At 40.8% G+C, this 21,041-nt stretch overlaps 1 protein-coding gene across 1 annotated transcript in view; it reads left to right on the forward strand.

The window, feature by feature from the left end:
• Positions 1 to 15,013: 15,013 nt before the first annotated feature.
• LOC129109607 (A disintegrin and metalloproteinase with thrombospondin motifs 16) overlaps positions 15,014 to 21,041 on the forward strand; it is a 48,185-nt gene continuing 42,157 nt past the window's right edge. The window contains exons 1-3 of the mRNA XM_054621713.1: positions 15,014 to 15,106; positions 15,236 to 15,326; positions 18,064 to 18,422. Of these exons, the coding sequence (XP_054477688.1) occupies positions 15,014 to 15,106; positions 15,236 to 15,326; positions 18,064 to 18,422 (543 nt within the window). The remainder of the gene's footprint in view (positions 15,107 to 15,235; positions 15,327 to 18,063; positions 18,423 to 21,041) is intronic.

Raw genomic sequence — 21,041 nt, forward strand, 5'->3', positions numbered from 1 at the left:
CCGTGATCACAGACTGTTGGAGGCAACAAAACAGTTGGCCCCGTTATCATTGCTCACACTGTTGAGAAGTGATCTATTGGAAAATCTGAGGGCAGTATCTGTGACTGTAACCATTGATATGGCCTAGAGCCTCAACTCATTTCGGGAAAAAGAAATGAGTCTCTTTGATCATGAGGACAAACTCACTATTCCTGAGCTAAGGTCAAGGAGCTTTTCAATTAAATACATAGCTTTTTCCATAGATTATACAGTGTAGTGGAGCATTTTAGCATCACTGTCATTTGTCACAGAGCTGAACACAGGACAGATTCATTCTCAGTAAGTTCTTCCCCCCCCCCCCCTTTTTCCCCCATCCATGTTAAAGGTTGCATTTTCCTCCACTACTCACATTGCTGAATCGGCAGGCTTCCTTTAAGTTGATCTGCAGTGAAAGACTCTTCATGCCAGAAGACTAATGGTCTGACATTTTGAGATAATGGGCTTTTGGTTGTCTCAGCTTTATGGACAGCGTGACAACCACTTGGGGACTGCCCACACAAAAATGCTCTGCTTTTCACACGAGGGACAGGCTTGTTGGAGAGCAACTTGTTTGGGGACTGCATTGGTTGACTGCTTGGGACAGCAAGGGTCTTGTGTGTTTTAAATATTTGCATTGATGGTCAGGTTGAGGTTTATAACACAAACATTTACAGTAAACAAAACAATACAGGCCAGAGATATTGATACAAATACCAAGGTGGTTAGTTGAAGTGAAAACGATGAATCTCTCACTTTTGTTTAAGGGTTCTTGATTGAGATGCTACTTGTTGTCACAAAGCAGTTTCGAAATTTTACTACTGGCAGCATATAACGAAATAATAAAAAAAATATTCTACCAAGACTTTTTGGAGTTCAGTATGTGAGTACGAGTTGCTGGAAGTTACTGTGCTTTCATATTCCCAAACAAATTGCCCGTGATTGAAAAGGAATCAATAAAACCTCAGAGTATAAACCAGCTCACTTTTAGTTTAGCATGCAGATACCGCATGGGGAATTCCTTGTCCTTCATTTTGGTGAGCTCGTAAATTCTGGCTGTCTGTGGACTTTGTTGGGATTGGCTACTGCTAAAGTTGGGTACAATTCACATTTTAACTGGTAATTCTGTACCCGTATCCATCAGTAATTATTTAAGACTTTGCTCTCTCTTAAATAACAAAAGTTACTTAAAAAAAAAAATGTCCAAACAAAATAATTCTTTCGAATATTTTGAGTAAGAGAGAGATAGAAATAGAGGGATAGATAGAGGGACGAGGGATAAATAGAGGACAAAGACAATGATGGCGTCCATGAAAGACACGGAGACCAAACAAAATTATAAAAACAGATTAAAAGAAAATGAAAGTGGCACCTATCTCACACTAAATACAGGGATTAGGGATAGATTAAGAGATATAAACATGATGGCTAGATAGATAGACCATAATGGCACGGCGGCCGTAATAGATAATCAAAGAGCTAGATAAGTAGGCACGGTGGCCAGTCAAAAACATATCACAGATAAAATAGAATTGACACAGCAATAGCACAGTCTGTAGGGACTTTATGTGGGAACCAGAGAGTTGCTGGTTCAAGACCAGAAGTCCAGACTAGACCACTTTATAGAGAGTGGACTGTTAGCTCTTGGGGCAAGGCAACGCAACTCTAACTGCTTGGATTGACACACTTTTGGCAATCGCATCTGTCTGATTTCTCTTCACAACTAATGCATGTCTATTGTTTCTTTTGGTGACAGTTCACCTCCCGGTCACTGCCAGGCTGCAAGTAGTTTGTGTGCATGTTGGCATTGTGTGCATTTCAGCCATATGCGTCTGTAATAAACAATAGTAATGGAGCGCAAAAATCTAATTTCTCCAAAGAGGGATTAATAAAGTTAAAAAAATTGTATTGCAACAATATTGATCTTAGATGATTGCATGTAAGAAGATATGATTATCATGAAACAGCGGCCATGATAGATTTACAGAAAGATCGATAGAGGAATGACGGATAGAGACATAAACAGTCATGGCTCAGCGGCCGTAATTAATAATCAAAGAGATAGCTAGGTAGGCACGGCGGCCAGTCAAAAACACATCACAGACTTAGAGAAAATAAAATGACACTTACTTTTGTTTAGATGGAGGTAGTAGCACAGTCTGCAGAGTCTTCGTGTTGGAACGAGAGGGTGCCCAGTTTAAGACCAGAAGTCCACTCTGACCACCATAGGGGGAGTGGACTGACTTAAGAAGTGATAGTTTAACTTCTAGGCACTGCAAAGAAGCACTTAGGCAAGGAGATACAACTCTAACTGCATGGAGTTACGACTATGGTCTAGCATCATGACATCTCTTCATAACTACAGCATGTCTAAAGGTCTTTTGTGTGCATGTGTGTTCAGGCATATGTTTGCATAATGAATATTAGCAATCAGGGCAAAAGTTTAATTTCCGGATGACGGATTAACAAAAATTTCCATCAAAATTGTTAATAGATGATTATATTTCAGAAGATATGATTGTCAAGACACAGCAGCCATGACAGACAGATAGAGAGAGAAAGAGATACAAAGGCATAGAAAGAGAGGTAGATAAAAGAATGAAGGACAGATAGCATGGCTGAGATAAAGAGAAGGAAAATCAGGTAGGCACGGCGGCCAGTCACAATCGAAAATTCGAGGGAAAATAAAAATGACACTTACTATTTGTAGATGGCGGCGGTAACTCAGTCTGTAGGGTCTTCGTGTGGGAACCGGAGGGTTGCTGGTTTAAGACCGGAAGTCCAGCAAAACCACCATAAGGAGGGTGGACTGGAAGTTGGAAAGGTGACAGTTCACCTCCTGGGCACTGCCGAGCTGCCCTTGGGGCAAGGCAATGCAACCCAAGGGCAGCTGCTCGGAGCAACAATCATGTGGCAGCCCCATTCCTCTGACATCTCTTCTAAACTAATGCAGGTCTTTTGTGTGCATGTGTGTATTTTAGGGATATGATTGCGTAATGAATATTGACTACTTAGGGCAAAAATGTATATTCCTCGTAAAAAATATATCTATATGTATATATAAATATATATTATATATATATATATATAATATAGATATATATATAGTATTGCACCAAAATTGATTATATATAAGCAGATATGATTATCATGACACAGCAGCCATAATGGATAGATAGAAAAATAGGTAGAGATGTAGAGAGATCTATAGAGAAGTAGAGAGAAGTTGATTGAGGGATGAGGGAAAGTTAGAGAGATACAGCCAGAGATATAGACAGAGAGGTAGACGATCATGGCACGCCAGCCATAATAAATAATCAAAGAGAGATAACAGGTAGGCACGGCGGCCAGGCAAAAACACATTAGAGAAAAACAAAAATGACACTTACTATTTGTAGATGGCGGCAGACGCTCAGCACGTGTGGACTTCAAGTGGGGTCCAGAGGATGGCTGTCCAGAGTGAGAGTGGACTGGTAGTTGGTGAGGTGACAGTTCACTTCCTGGGAACTGCTGAGCTGCCCTTGAGCAAGGCCACCCAACCTTAACTGCTTGAGTGACGAATTTGCTGCAGCTCCAACTACAGCATGTTTATAAGTAATTGTGTGCATGTGGGTATTACAGTCATGTTTGTGAAATGAATAATATTAATAGATTGCGAAAATTATATTTCCCCATTTAGGGATAGATAAGTTAAAAAAATGTTACTGCAGCAATATTGATCTTAGCTGATTACATTAAAAGAGATTTGATTGCCACAATGCAGCGGAAATTATGGATGGATAAAAAGATAAATACAAGAAGAGAGGGATATAGATAGTGAGACAGACAGAGAGATAGATAGAGGATGAGGATTAGCTATAGACATGAACAGTCTTGGCTCGGCGGCCATTATAGATAATCAAAGAGAGTGATAGGTAGTCACGGCGGCCAGTCAAAAACACATAGAAGAATTAGAGAGAATTTAAATGACACTTACTATTTGTAGATGGCGGCGGTAACTCTGTAAACTTGTGTGGGAATTGGAGGGTTGCTGGTTCAAGACCAGAAGTCCAGCATAAACCACCATTTGGATGGTGGACTGGAAGTTGGAAAGGTGACAGTTCACCTCCTGGGAACTGTCTACTTGCCTTTGGGGCAAGGCAATGCTACCCTAACTGCTTAGCAGCCCCATTCCTCTGACATCTCTTCACAACTCATTCATGTCTGCATGTCTTTTGTGTGCAGTTGTGTATTTTAGGCCTTTGGTTGTGTAATGAATACACGCAGTCAAGGGCAAAAATGTAATTGCCCCTTGACGGAAATTTTTTATAGTATTGCGTAAAAATTGTTAATAGATGATTATATATAAGCAGATATAATAGTCATGACACAGTAGCCATGATTGATGGATAGAGGGAGAGAGATTCAAAAATAGGTATAGATGTAGAGAGATGGATAGAGACATAGAGAAGTTGATTTAGGGATGAAGGAAAGTTAAAAGAGATAGAGATATAGACAGAGAGGTAGACAACAATGGCACGGCGGCCATAATAAATAATCAAAGAGATAGATAGGTAGGCACGGCGACCCGTCAAAAACACATCGCAGACTTAGAGGAAATAAAAATGAGACTTACTATTTGTAGATGGCGGCGAAGCTCAGTACATGTGGACTTCCAGTTGGAAACGGTGGCTGGCTGGTTCAAGACCAGAAGTCCAGCATAGACCACCGTGCGGAGAGTGGACTGATAATTAGGCACTCCTCCTGGGCACTGCCGAGCTGCCCTTGAGCAAGGCCACCCAACCTTAACTGCTTGAAGTGACCAATTTGCTGCAGCTCAATACTTTTGATGCCTTTTCACAACTAATGCATCTATATAAGTAATGTGTGTGCATGCGTGTATATAATGTGTGAATATGTAACTTAGTACAGACCAGTTTCTACAAGTAATATCATTTGTCATCCTGCAGAAATAACTTAAAGAAAAGCAGAACTATAGTGCCATAGTTGACTTGTGATTAGGTGTGACTTTCACAGGCCAAATCCATGAATAGACACTCTTTTGCCTGGTTAAATATAATTTAATACATTAAGTCAGTTCAGTTTACACAATAAAGTGCAGTGGATGCATTTTCTGCAATGAGAGGCACAACAAATCAACTACTTATGAATCAATTCAAAAGAGGGATTTTCATAGTTTATGGAAATGGGAAGTCAACAAAAGGCTCTATTATTTAGAGAGGGCTGGTTCAAGAGAGCACGGATCAAAAGTTGATGGAATAAATTACTTGACATCTGTGTGTCATAACGTATGGTTATATTTTATTGTAGTTTTTTTTCAGCCTTTCAAAAGAAAGGTTGTCTCTGAATGTCAGATCTGTCTCGCTTGTCAGCATAAGATCTCTGTCATCTTTTATCTTTGACCCAGATCCAAGGTAGGAATGTGTTTTTTTACTAGTGGAGACACTGATATGTAAACTCCCTGCACTATGGGTCAGAGGGCATAAAACATTCCAAGTCATAATAGTGACAGTTGAAATATGTTCATAGATAATTTATGGGTAATGGTTTTAATTCTCATGTTATGCTCAACAAATCAACTACTTATGAATCAATTCAAAAGAGGGATTTTCATAGTTTATGGAAATGGGAATGTATCTATGGGACTGGTGGTAAGGTTCTCATTTGCTTCCCTCCAAAATCATTTGGTTGCACATCATAAACCATATGGCTTTCTCCACCTCATATGGTAGATTTCAGGCAAATAAACCTTTAATTTAAAGCCAATTTATTATTAGTTTAAAAATAATAATAATAATAAAAATAATACATTGACAAAAACAAATGGTGCAAAGTGCCCCACCCTTTAATCTAATGACAAAGCAGACATGTTTTCAGTTGCATTCATTGGGTTTTTCTCGGTGTTTGATGCTTCCAAACAAATATTTTCAGGTTCAATGGCACAGCCACTAAGGCAGCCATGACAGCTTCTGTCAACTTGCATCTCAGGACCTTTGAACCTCACAACCAAAATAAAGCTTTGCCCCTGCTACAGATGGACACCTATTCTGTCACTGATGGGGACTCATGATGATGGAGGTGGTGACCTGTGACGATTGTCCGGTTGCATGTAGAGTGGTTGTTGTTGTTCTTGTTGTTGTTGTTTGTCTTTGTGTGATAAGTGACATAGAGGAGGATGCAATTAGAGGCTGGATGAGCCCCTGGGACGAAAATGTGTCCAGTTCAATGCCTCTTTCCTCTCTTGTTTTTAAATGATGTGCACACGTACATATTTTTTAGGGTATGCTCTCTTTTACACACATTCACACCTGGAAGCTGCTCAGTACAGCAGGTGGGGATAAAGTGCCTATTGGTTAAGGGCACCTCAGTGCTGCTCTGTCACTTTTCTTGCACAGACTTGTCCGGTCAATTTAAGGATCAAACTTGTGACCTTTCCGCCAAAAGCTTGTGAAACCTATGTGAGAACACTTGCCACTCTACATATTTGTAATAGAGGTGGCTTAAAAGTCCCTGCAGACTGATACAATTCGTTGGAGCTTCTGCATGTAAACAAACCTTGTTTCACAGCAGTACCAGGAAATATTTCATTTCTGTCTACGGAGCAGTTTGTATTTTTGAGACCAAACGCACAACCTGTGTTGACATTTTAAATGATATTCAGTTGCATTGGCAATTAGTCAGCGCTTTTCTTATACTAGATATTTATAGTTTAAATGATGACTGTGTGAGCCCTGAGTAAACTGACTAACATAATACATAAATCATACTAAATACGTATCACACTGTCAGTAGCCCAGTAGCAGGGAATTGCATGACCTCTCTTGATGTTTTATTTATTTATTACTTCTCTAATACACTAATTATCCTCCTTCGTGACCTTATACATCACCTGCTCTATCTCTTACAGGCTCATTCATGGAAACGAATTAATTGCTGTTAGTAAACCTTAGCTTGAATGCCCATTAGTATAATGCTGTTCAGCTTGTCTGCACTTTGAAGAAATTAAGCATTACTAAAAGAACAAAGCAGGACCTTCATAGGGGAAGGTGGAGGGTTCCTGCAACCACACAAGGCATTCCCTTCAGCCATGGCTGAAAATTCACTGTTTCTGGGAGCCATGGTTAAAGAGTTAAAAAATACAGGTTTGGCGTCTTGGTGGAGGATATAGACATTGTCACTTAGGCCATTGTGCCACCTAGAAAAACCTCTGTGCATGTGTGTGTGCATGTGAGAAAGTGTGATAACTGCGATTACTCTGATATTTTAGTCTGTCGTCTTTTGCTATATTCGCAGGACTTTGTGGAAAAATACTCGACATTCAGTCGGGAAACCTGCACCATACAGTGCCTGTGTGTGTGTGTGGGTAATTGTGGGTGGTCTCACTGCCAGATTTCCATACTTTGATTATCCTGGGGGGTGAGGCTGGTTGTTGGTTTGGTAACTGGTGGTGAATTAAAGTTTGTCAGAATTATATGCCTGCGAAGGAAATTTTAATCCATATGAGCAAGTTCATTCAGTGCAGCTTTGAAAAGTGCTTTAGTGTGGCTCATTTGTTAGAATTAATGGTGCACATATAAATGTGTAAAGTATGCCGGCACAATTATTATCTGAAATGTGATTTACTCAGCAATTTCAAGACCCTGTGTCTCATCTCATCCCCTAACATCTGCAAGAGTTGAATTGCACTGAATAAATCTTGAAGGTGAGTAGGTGTTTTCTTTCAAACAAGTGCTAATTAACTTGGTGTGTAATCCTCTATCTCAGCATAATTCACTATGCTAGCCTGATCAAACTATTTCAGTTAACATTGCTAAAACTAGGCTCTTTTCATACTATGGCTGACCCACATTGGTACCTAGAAACTCCAGGGGTTCAGTGGAAGTTACACAGGTAGCCACTGTATAATCCCACACACTGTGTATGTACTCTGTACAGTTGCAAGTATTCCTGCATAGTTTCTCTGGGATGTAAATCAACCTGAAAGCAGTACTGAAAGAGTACAGCAAATGTCCTTCAAGTATGTAGAAAGATGTTTATCTTATGCTAGTTTTAGATGAGATTAAAGAAATATGAGATTCTTCATTCAGTTATCAGATAAATGGGAGAGGTCAGAGGTCAGAATTTGCTTCATCCCACACATATGTATGGAATTTAGATTATAGTATCAGTGAAACAGAACACATAAACCCCTTGCAGCACATTTAATTGCATTATCTACAATATAGAAACGGGTACATTGACAGGTTTTAAGAATTCGACTTGAGTCAGCAAGAATTTTGCAGTATGAACATTCCCACATAGCCTTCAGCTAAATGAGGACTGTTGTCCTTCTCCTCATCTTCCTGCCAGCAGTTTCAGTTCCACACCACACTATGGACACTGGTGGGTTGTGTGGGTCAGAGACTCTTGGCCAGACATCGGTTCCCACAGGTTGAAACCGTGCCACCAGTTTGCAGACATGCAAATGTTTGAGTGCTGAGAGAATAAACACTTTCCTATGGGTCTGGCAGTATAATAGAGCTATTGTACAGTACAGAAGGTGAGAGTTGCAGTGCTACTAAAACTGGCATCCCATTTATCCTAGATTTGTGCAAGACTCAAGCAAAGTTTCTGAAGATCAAGGTTTTTAACGAGAATGGTAGAGCCACATTTACTGCACATCTTTCACATGTATTACTCATTAAAATATATGCTGTAAGTTACATCCAACTCTGATACAAAAATCTTTCAAATTGGCTTTACAGTCTTGTTCCCTGCCAGGATGAAGGCAGTTATTATAACCGGGCTGCTTACACAATACAGAGGTGGTGAACTTTAGCAGGCTCTCACCCCTGCAGAGTGTCATAAGACTAGCCACTTTGTTTTTAGGTTACACCCCTCCAGAGATGCTCTTTCTGCCCCAGCGAACACATACAGCTGACTACCAATAATTAGCGCAATTCTTCAGCCCTTCATTTTCATCTTGGGCTCTCAAACTTACAGAGAGGGCTGCTGTGTTTGCAAGTTGCAAAATTGCCTCTTTACCTTTAATTAATGTAAGGGAGCACCTTGTTAAAAGAAATGGTTGAAAACAAACAATCTATCTATGTAAGTTGCAGTTATGTATTTAACTGGTTTATCTTGTAAAATAAAAGTAAAATACAAGCACTATTATACAAAATACTTACAACGAGGAATATATGAGCTAAAGCATTTACTTTGCTAGTGTGGTAATTAAATAACTTCACGCACTAAGCGTAACCAGTGTTTGGATAGGACACTTGTTGCCATAAATAATGTGCAACTGATTGCATTATTAACCACTACTTGGACAGCAATATATCAACATGATGATTACCACCATAAATCAGATTAATCAGGAATATGCCAGCTTCATCCAGTATCGTGTCCCAATGTGAACTATCACTCACTGCTCACAGGGTGAGGACAAGACCTCCCACACTGCAACACTTCTCGGGCCAACTGATGTAGAGCACGGCCATCACAATAACTTCACTATTCAGCGGTTATTATGAAGAATAATGCTTGAGTCACTCAGCCATGTCCAATACATTATCTAGTTCAGTGGAAGCTATGTGCGAGGGAGGGGTGAGGCAGTGCAGTAACGATTTCCAAGTTCAACTTTCCACTGGAGTGCTGGAGAAAACTGGCCTAATTAATACGTGATTTAGTGTAACACATCTACAGTAAGAAACCTAAAATATCTAGTTGTTTTGTGCTTCAAAGAGGCTCACAATGTGAGGCAGCGTGTGTTTTCGGCCAGTCACATACAGTGCAATATGTTGTTTTTCAGTCATTCTTCTGAAGGAAAAATTAAATATCTTTGTTCTTAGTTTCTTCACACATCTGACTTTGTGTTAAAACTCATATGTATTCCAATATAGACAAACCATATGGCTTAGACAATGCAGATGACAGCTATTCTTGCTTGCAGTTGCTACGGTATGTGTTATGAATATAGAACCTTCATGATGTTAAGATTTTGAGAATTGTTAGTGAGAATGAAAATAAAAGCTGCAAAGTTATATGGGATTGACAATTAGTCATTGTTTTATGTAACCTATATATCATTTTAAATAAAACCATTTTAAAACTGCCAGCATCTGAACCAACTACTCTGTCAGTAAATCTCTATATTCCCTAATCCTGTTCAGAACACTCGGTTTGCCAAATTAGAAATAAAGGGTTGTAAGCCTCTTCTGCACAAACCAGTCAAACTGGCACTACCCCTTTATATGTGACTCTTACTGCATACATATATATCATGGAAATGTATCATCTCTGCAAATTTGAAGTAAAAAATGTGATAACTTAATTTCATTATCCTTTGTAAAACAAATATGACCAGTATACCTTAAATGATTCTAAAGTTTTATAAATAATTTATTTGTGAAAGGGCCCAAATACTATGTTGTTTAAGTGGAGTTTACATAGATGTAATAAGAAAAAAAAATAGGACAAATATTAGTCTTCTAAAATATAAAGTAGGATTGATAAATGGATAACTGGGAATAGTTCAAGTGGTGGCCAAAAGCCAGACTTCAGCACCATCTGCAAATATTTGGAGGAAACAGTTGTTTCACTCTGAGCTGATACATCCAACGCGTATGGGTTACACTCGATAAGGTCAAGACAATAACAGTCAGGCCATCAGTATTCTTTGACAGCGGTACAGCATTTCTGCAAAGCCTGACTAAACCTTCAATCATCAAACTGGCTGGCAACCACCGTCTCCCCCTGCCCCACACTCACCTTCATCTTCCTCTCCCACCTCCCTTCACTCTTGCTCCCTGTCAGCTCCCATCAGCCTCCCCTCTGTGATGCTCCAAGAGGAATTTTACAGCTGCTGTCAGCTTACTATTCACACACGCACACACTTGAGGACCAAAACACAACATGCACACGCATACATGCATTTACAGTTTTACACTTACGCCGACGCACAAAGACTTATACGCACATAAATCACATAAAAGAACATGCACAAAAACGCACATATGCTTACCACAAGCCTACACTCCCGTACACTCTTACACTCATGTTGCCCTGATGACAGTTTTAGGCAGCTAATTAAATTGGACCATGGAGTGAAAACTACCTGGAGAGACAAAAGCAGAAAGAAACTTTGAGACCCACATTGTCAGAATTTAGGGAATTAAAAATAAAATCCTCTTGAACCCAAGGCCTCTAGCTTGAAAATGAAATGCCCGAAATGAATATAGTGTTTCTCTGCAACTGCAGGGTCTTTTTTAATATCTTAAACAGAAACACACGTTTTTGCTTTCTTGCTGGGTGTAACCTGAGAAGATCAATGCCACCATATTTAACATAAAGACTGGAATCTGGGGGAAACGGCTTGTCTGGCTCTGTCTGCAGTTGCAGCCCAAGCCTCTAGCAAACCATATCACATATGAGCATTACCTATGCACAGACTGATGCTAAGAAAGTGAAGCAGATTAATGTTGGAATGGTTTTGGGGGAGGCATGTTATGGCGGAATCTTCAAATTGGCCATTTGGATACATTTGGCAACCATTTGTGTAGTTTGAAATTCTTCTCAGGTACAGTAAAAAAAATCTATTTAATTTACATGTCACTTAAGATATTATTTCCATCTAAATACAACTGTTTTTGGCCTTGTTTTTAAAAAATCTATCAATAAGACCTATAATGATCCCTTTGAAAAAATAAAACATGGCGGTCAAAACCATTTGAGTGCAGTATCACAAATAATCCATTAGATGGAGACATAGAACGTGTTTTCCAATGCAAGGCTGCGGAAGGCAAATTAATACACTAATTATTCAGAGAGATTGGAGTCGCCATTAGTACTGTAGCATTGATGTGCCCTGGAACACAACTAGTAGGTAAGGTAAGAAATAGTTTATGGTTTTCGCTGTCATTAAAGTGTAGTTTATTTTTTTCTCTTCTTTGGCTGCTGGTCCAGTGAGTTTTTGTGGTGGAGTGATGAGACCTATAGGCTACCGTTTGAATCCATGGACTCTCAGCTACATTGTTTGTGTGGGTTGAATGAAGTAGCAAAATTGTCAGCAAAAGTACCACTTAGCTATGCGCATACACCGTAAACGTTACCATTTTTGTGTCAGTATCGGAATTGTGTGTCGTTCGGGTAAAATGATTATCATGAGCTTTCTGGCCGAGCTTCTTCCCATTATGTTGGTATGCAGGGAGAATATGTTGCCACGTGTTAAACATGCTCAACTTGTGCTTATCTGGTGTTTGTTGCCATGTGCCCAACTGACCCCAATAGGGGGGTCGCTCAGGTTCATTTAAGACCAGTATACAGCTCAAACCCCTTCTGTAGTTAACAGTAAACCATTAATGTCTGCAGATCGACTAATGTTAACTAATGCACTGTATTTGTGAGACTACATGCCTCAGTGTTGATGGAAATACATGTGATGGAACTGCCTTTGTACATCCAGAGATGATGTTGAGGACAGGCAGTCGGGCAAATAGAAAAAGCTCCAAGAGGGACAGAGACAGGCAAACAGGAGCTCATGGGTTCAGCGGTGGCAGCCAGCTGAGGGTCTTCTCTTTATTTCTCAATCTGCTTTACCTGCATACACCCCACAATATCCTGCTGTCTGACTGTTCCAAAGTTCAAAACTCTCCAATCAGCTATGTACATGTGCATTTGCTGAACAAATGCGAAGAACTCACTCGCACAAAAACATGTGAGCAGTATGTTTTCAGGTGCAGAGTGAGTATTGTATTGCAGTGCGTGCACACATGTGAGCAAGTAAGGAGTGTGTGTATGGGTGGGTGTGTGTGTGTGTGGGGGGGGTGTATTAATGGAAGAGGAGGGCTGATATAATTTCAGCAGCAGCTGACACTGTAAATATTTCCTGAGCCTCCAAACATATGGTAGGAATTGTCTCCATGATGGCATTGTATCACTGATTAAATCCAGAACTGGCAGAAATCTGGAAGTCAGCGTTGTACATGTATCATTTTTATAGGCTTAGAGCATAATACTCTTAGGATGATAATGTTCTTGCATTTACTTTTGCCTCCCTTTTATCTTTGTGGAGTTGCATGTAGGGAAAGTTGGTCATTTTGGTTTGATACTGCAGCATTGTCTCAGTTATTCCTGTTCTGTCTTTCAAAACATATACATCCTTCATGTGTGACACTATCACTGATCTAACATGTCACAGAGCATTTGGACGGTGCATCAAACACCTCGCACAAACCCTCAGGACAGAGTGTCTGAGAGAAAGTCCTGTCCCACGTTTTCACTCAGTGTAATTTATCGTAGAGGTCTTCTCTCATCACTCTCTCTCTCTCTGAAATGCTGAAACATGATAGTGGGGTTTTCTTTTCTTATCTCAAACTAAATGGGGATCTTTTAACAGTGCTGGATACCTGAATCTGTGGTTAAGACCCATCAGCTATGTTGCTGTTGAATCCCAACCAAATAATTGTTTCTTTGTGGAAATGGTACGATATTTGAAAGTTTCAGCTTTGTAGAAAATATATTAAAACCAATTAAATTCAATTTATTTGCAAATTTGCCTCAAAGGGCTAAACAATCTGTACACATACAACCTCCTCTGTCCCAGAACCCTCGCATTGGTAGATTAAACCTTTATTAATCCTTTGCGCACTGACACTTGTGGAACAGAGACTATAGCATAACAAAGGGAAATAACTCAATGGACCAGCTGGCTTACAATCACCTCTGATCAAGATATTCTGGTTTAGTGCCAAAGCGATCACACCGTAAACCGTCACACATGTATTTATCCTGCAGCACAGCAGAACACTCATCTGGTTTTCTTTTGGGAGGATGAAATGCTCCAGAATATGAAACAAGCGCTCCCGATCCTTTGGCTCCCACACTCCTAAGCACTTCCATGAATGATTGTGGGGAGTTTAGAAATGTTGGCACGCTGCCTATCAGTGCAGCTGCGGAATACGGGAGAGATGGGAGAATGACGAGTGGATTAAACAGGGTCAGAGGTCAAATTTCAGACCATAATCCATCACAAATTACTGTTTACCTGCTTCGGGGTGTAATCTCCACATCACGTTTGGGTTACAAAACCCAGACTACTGTATTCAAAGTAAATAGTTTCATGTCTGTGTATACTTTGAAGTGCATCATCAATTTAAAACTACCTGATGTGGAACTACACTTGTTATTGCAGTCTCCTTACAGTGCAATGTAATTAGGAGAATTCATTTTCCTGCTTGCAAACCAAACACTTTGCCTGTTTTCTCCTTTTTTTTTTTATCACAAGCTGACTCCTGTTCCTTTCACAAACATCTACCTGGCAACCTGAGAGATGGACACAAACCCCATCTCTCAGCACAGGTGTCAGATGTGATTGGCTACAGGCTGTATCTACCACCACCCACCCACACCCCCTCCACAAAACACACACACACACACACACACACACACACACAGTACAGCAGCATTGCCTTCAGTGCTCCCTCGACAGGCTCCCGGTGGTGGTGCTGGGGGGTGGGGGGGGGAACAGATTCGGACTCAGTGCGACTCGCATAGAAGTCTGCTATTGCCAAGACGGGACGCAACCTATTTAAGACAATCACATGATTTCACTGGGAGTCAAAATGGTCCGCGGGGGTCACTGGGTAGAGAGAGAGAGAGAGAGGAGAGAGAGAGAGAGGGGAGCGGCACAGAGAGCGTGTGTGTTAAAGAGAGAGGGAGACTTTTGAATAGTGGTCGGACTGTATGAGTGGAAGAAACAAAATGACTTGCCGGGAGAGAAGACTTGAGTTCAAGCGATTAGCAGCATCGGAATACTAATGAACGGGGAAAGTGAAGAAGTCTGCATCTGACCTCGGCTGATGCCTCATTCACCGGGAGATCTGCAGAGCTGCCTCGGCTGCTGTTGGACTTATTTATTTCATTCATTGAAGCTATTTCGGCTCCTGGCAAGTGGCCAAGTGGTGTGATTTGGGCTACTTTTTTTTTTTGGCGTAAAGGTGCTCCCGCAGTCGCAGAGATGGCTCTCCTGCGGATGTGTGCAGAGTGGAGAACCTCGACCAGCATGCCGTTGCTCGTTTTTCACCTATTTTGCTTTTTCACGCTGAGCAAAGTAAGTCATGCATGCAGAGAGAGCTCATAAAGTTGTCAACACTTCAAAATGACAGAGAGCCGAGTTATTTTCCATGATATTTTGCACACCAGAACCATGTCATATATTTATACGTCTCCTTCCTTACAGAGCGTGCTTTTGAATAATGGTGCTGACAGTGTTGAATCTCACCAAGAAGCGTCGGCCCTGCTCCGATCTCTCAATTTACCCCAACATACAGGTATGTAGATGTCATCAGTGTTACTGCGACCGTTTGTTTTGTGTGGGGGGGGAGTGATGGTTCAGGTTTTGTTTTTTTGGTCCAATAAGATTGAAAGTATAGTCATCCACCGCATCCCTCCAACGACCATCAGCATCAAACAAGCGCTCACCTGCGCTGTGTGTTGCCTCTCTTCACCGCTAGGGGGCGACCTGCACCCTGACACAGCGCCATCATTGTCTTGCTGCAGCAGTGGAGCTCAAATAGGGCTCCAAAGCACCAACACAAGAAGAAGAAGCACGTTTTTATCTGCAATAGCAAAATTCACGAGTTACTCTAACGGGACTCTTGATTTGTGAAGCCTTTGAACAAAAAGCAACTGATAGAAAAGCATCAATATGTGACATTAATCTAGTTGATGAATGGCACAATAAAAAAATGCCTCCCTCATAGTTTTTGTACACCAGAGAGTCTCCAAAGCCTCATTGAAGTCCCATTAAAGCTGCTTAGTCAATTCAGCAATTAGTGCAAGACATTCATCTGTTCTTTGTTTTGTGGATCTAAACCCATGTGGTATGCTGAGTCAGCAACTGCTTTGGCTGTGATTCCTCCTTCAGATCCTTTGTTTTTTGTTGTTGTTTTTTTTTAGTTTCCATGAAAAGCAGACACGTAAACAAATAAACATCAGAACTCCTCTCGCTTGGCACATGTGGAGATGATTTGAAACAGCATTGAGGGGAAGCCCTTATTTCTGTTTCAGATCATCTCCAGCCAGCACAACTGTTGCTCTGTGTTAATGTGTTTAGCACCCATGCAGCTATGTCAGAGTGGGTGAGGAAAGAGTTCACATGTTCAATCTTTTGTTGGGTTTAAGCCAAAGCACCCATTGGTTGGACCTCCTATCAGTACTAATGGCACTCAGGAGCCACTAAACCAACAAATTAGCCACCAAAAGATCTTGTCTCAGTCCATCAGACAAGGTGTGTGTGTGTGTGTGATCTTTGTGTGTGTGTGTGTGTGTGTGTGTGTGTGTGTGTGTGTGTGTGCTTGCTCCGTTCCCGCAGACTCTGTTTTTGTATACTGTCAGACATGGGTCACTGCAGCTGTTTTTTGAGTAAGGGCGGAACAAACACAGTGGACTAGGTTTAAAAGTGTGTTGGGGGTAGGTGGACAAAACGGCAAAGATAGAGAACACCATTTTCTGGTTTTGTCTAAGTGCTTCAGTGCCTGCACAGAAAATGCTTGATACTTTAAGTATGTGTTTGCTCTTTGCAGTCCTTAACTCTCTGGGTATGTCTGGAGGTTGGCTTCCAACTGCAGTCACGGTACTGCAAGGTGCCCTAAATAAATGCATCCACTAATAAGCATGTGTCATGTTGTGGGTTAGGGGCTTTGGGTCTGCCTCAAGATTCACCAAATAGCCAAGTTAAAACATCAGGCATGCACACTGTAAGTGATGACACACTGTCTGTCACCCTGCATGGTTCTCCCACTGCCAAAACATGTCTGTCTCTGCGCTATATTTACTCATTATTCGGGCTTGCTAAAGCAGGTCATACTGTACAGTAACTGAGACTGGCTCTTGTTGAGCCCAAGGTTGCTGTTATTTCTGTGCACTTAAAGCTGATAAAGTGACCACATATCAATTTCCCATGGCAAGACTGAACACATTACAGCACTGTAACAAAATCCAAAGTTCACTGTTTTATTTGTTTGCTTGAAAGGTTACTCATAGACCAAAAGTGTACCAAGCACACAATGTTTAACGGTATGTGTGATGGCTTATAGCAACAGGCCCCTTCTATCACCGATAAGATCTCACCACAGTAACAAAAGTTACTGTAGTTTCTCCCAGCATGGGCTAAGCGGAATCTAATTCACACTCTCAATAGATTTTATTGCATTTTGTAATTTTCTTTCCATGCAAAACGTATGATCTCCAAAACCCGTAAAGACAAAGACATAATAGGTCAGCCCATTTCTACTCAGAGGATAAACAGGAGCAGCGTCTGCTTCCATAATTTCCTCTGGAAAACAGATTTCGATGCAGCCAAAGGAGACAGCTACTCTTTTGGTTTGACCCTTGGAGGAAAGCCCGTTTCTGTGGCCACAACGCCATTAGAAATTTAAGTGGTCTAGAAGGCAAGGCCTGTGACCTGCCACCATCTCCCTTTATGACCTGCAGTTATTCAGCCCGAGCTGTAGTAAAAACTGCTGTAAAACACGAGGTCAAACATGATTTACTCTTAGCTGAAGGGACCGTGTTGGAATTGTCTAAAACCCTTCCTTTTCTTGTAACTCTGCCAGCAAAAGTATATGAGGCAGGTCAAGGAAACTTCACAAATGGAAAAGGTTGCAGCTTTTATTCAGACCATGATGCTACTAAGGTAGCAACTGACACAGCATGCTCCTTATCACAGTGAATGATGCTAAGAGATGATTAATTAAAGGATTGACTACAAAAACAATGTGTTTGATTCTTGCCAAATTGCATTTACAAAATATAGCTAATGAAATCATAGCTTTCTCTCAGCAATCTCTACCACAGTTTGATCCAACGGCATCTCTATTCATTTAATATATCCACATCAAAAGAGTAGATATGTACTTTAAACTGGCTGCTTTCTCTCTTGGTCTCTTCTTATTGCATTTACATTCAGTGTTTCACTTGGCCCAAACTTTCTAAACATCCAATAATCTATTGCTTATTTCTTTTTCTTTCCTGTTCTCGGCCTGCCTTCCTTTATCTCTCATCCAGAATATGAAATTGTATCTCCCTATGAGGTCAACCACCAAGGCGTTTACATCTCTCACGACGTTGCCCACAACCAGCGCAGAAGGCGACGCAGATCCTTGACCCCGGGTGCTGGCTCATCAAAAACCGAAGGCAGCAGCGAAACGGTCCACTTCCGACTGAGTGGCTTGGGGCAGGACTTCCACATGGAGCTGAGGGAGGCCTCAGGGAGCCTGATTGCACCTGGCTTCACCATCCAGGTCCTGGGAAAGAACGGCACAAAGAGCCTGAGGGCCTACCACCAGGACGACCTCTGCTTTTACCAGGGGTTGCTGAGATCAAAGGTCAACTCCTCTGTGGCACTGTCCACATGCACGGGGATGGTGAGTCTGAACATGCATGGGTCGAGTTGCGGGAGGATTTGAATGAGAGGGGGGCAGTTGATGAGTCTGATGTGGACTGGTGTGTCTTTGCATCAGTGAAAAAAGACTACATGGTCGGTTTATTTGAGTTTTTTATTTATTTTTGGCAGCATTTGCATTGATCTAGCGAGTGAGAACTGTTATTGCATTAAATGACCTGGTAAAAAAGTCAGCCTGCGACCACTGATACCACTCCAAATTGGAGCAGAAAAATTGGTGTTGAAATGATCAGTTCATAACAGAAGCACATGTTTGTTCTGGATTGAAGTGTGTGAACTAAAGGTAAGCTTTGTATTTGTTCTGGTGGTGCTTAAAAGTAATTTTAATTTAGTTTCAACCATGTTTCATATTTTGCATCCAACTTGTCTCAGATAAAAGTTATTGATATAATATGTTGTCTGATACAACTAGATCTACAAATGCTCACTAGTACACCTAATTTGTTTGTGTTTTGAGGAGAAAGCTAGCTGAATTTCAGTTATTTCCTTGGTGGTCACTCCTCTTCTATAAAGGAAACATCACTGTGAGAATGACATTAAGTAATCCTAAGTGAAGCAGTTCCAGGCCAGTAAGACCACACTAGCCCTCTTAGCAGTCTGGACAACAGAACAAAGCACTTTATGAATACACTAATCCTTTCAGTCTTGGACTCATATACACATTTATTCGTCAAACTACTGTAATGTTACTTATTTGCACTTAAACGTGAGTGCAATCTTGGAGTTGATTGATTGACAAAGTCTTAGAACATTTTAAACTTGTGGACATCTATTATTTGATCTGGAGTACTTTGTTACAGCAGAAAAGAAAATGAAATAGTCTTTCAAATTTGCAATCTTTTCACAGTTTTAACCCAACAAAACAGAACTGGTATGACCACTTTTACTTATAGCTTTTCAGGGTTTTTAAATATGATAAATTCCTGGCCTGTCTTTGCTCGTTTTCCGTTTATATTTTCATTTTAGAGGTCATTTTCTGAAAGTTCAGACAGAGGATGGCATATCTCCTGGGATTATTCTTCTGTGTGTGTGTGTGTGTGTGTGCGTGTGTCTATGTGTGTGTGTGTGTGTATGTGTGTGTATGCATGCATTTCAGACCAGATCCCAATAAAAGATTCAGCCAAAAGGTCTTGGGTTGCACAGACTGTAAATGTGGTTCTCACGACAGAGGCTGGTTGGGATGGACTGGGTCAATGCATCAATGAGAATTTAACTTTTTCCTATGTGAATTATGGAATTGCAAAGCTACATCAGCCATGATATTTAGACTCCTGGGAATGCCAAAGATGGTTATCATTTTTCAAAAAGTTGCTTATTTCTTAACAAAACACAGTCACAACCTGAACTGAATACTGAATATTTAATTCATATCTTTCTTATCATTCTATCACTGATTTAGTGTAGTACTTGAACTCATCTAGCTGGAGCACCTACCTTGCTATGCATTGAAAAAAGGTTTATTTGATTATCTGACTGTTATGTACTTGGTAACAAAGTTCACTAGGCCACCTGAGCACTCATAGGAGACCTTGCACCCTGGTCAAGTTCCTATTTGGCAGGAGGCAGGTAAATATTGACCGTAGGCACTCAGATCAATAGCTGTATCAGTGAGAGCACCAACTGCAGGGTGATACTGCTTAGAAGAGATCATTCCATCACCCTCATTAGCTCCGTCATTGTTTGAGAAATGTTACTTCCCAAGGCAGTCATGTTTTCAGGACTGACCCTGACCTAGAAATCACATTTAGCAGATTGTAAATGGACAGCTTGTTTCATTGTAAAACATGTTCTTCATCCCAGTACCCCAAATATGGAGGAGATATGAAGTTTGGTCTTCAGTGTAAATTTCATCATGAACATGTTGTTTGTTTTTGTTAACATATGTTGTCTTTGTGTTTATTTATGCAGCACCGGTTGTTTGTTGAGGGTGATTGTGTTGTAACAGGCCTCTTTAAACAAAGAGGGAAATTACTTATTTTGCTTTTTATTGATGTTGCTATTTCAGTAGTAATGAAGTATTGTTAACTCACATTCTCTCCATTGCTTTAATTGCATTGGTTGTTGTGAACAATGGATCCTTTTAATATTGTGTTTGACTCATACACTCTCTGTCTGTATATTCTGCATATTGCCAGTGGAGGCAGAGATGGATAGAAAAAGAAAGATAGAGAGAAGGATAAAAAAAATGTTCTGTCGAGATGTAGGCTTTAAGGGTCATTGTTCCCTCCTGGTATTTTGAAGTGCTGAAACCCTTTTCAAGGAGTGTTACGTTGTAAAGCTTATGCATAAATTGCCTTTTCAACTCCTCTGGCAGCCCATGTAGTGGTTAGCCCATGTTTTGATGACGGTAGGGAGTTCAACCATAAAAGTCTCGTACGTACAAGCAAGGAATTGGTTGAATAAAGCAGGCCAGTCCTGCGACTCTGTTCACCTGCCAAATGGTTTGAGACTCTGCACAGTGACACACATGTGGAAGGGGAGATCATAAAGAAAGTCCCTCTCTGTGTCGACTTTATGCTGCCACATAATCCTCTTTAGTCTGGCTTTTATGGGGGTGAGGGAGTGAAAGGGGGAGTAGAGT

The sequence above is a fragment of the Anoplopoma fimbria genome, chromosome 20, assembly GCF_027596085.1.
Source record: "Anoplopoma fimbria isolate UVic2021 breed Golden Eagle Sablefish chromosome 20, Afim_UVic_2022, whole genome shotgun sequence".
NCBI classification, from domain to species: Eukaryota; Metazoa; Chordata; class Actinopteri; order Perciformes; family Anoplopomatidae; genus Anoplopoma; species Anoplopoma fimbria.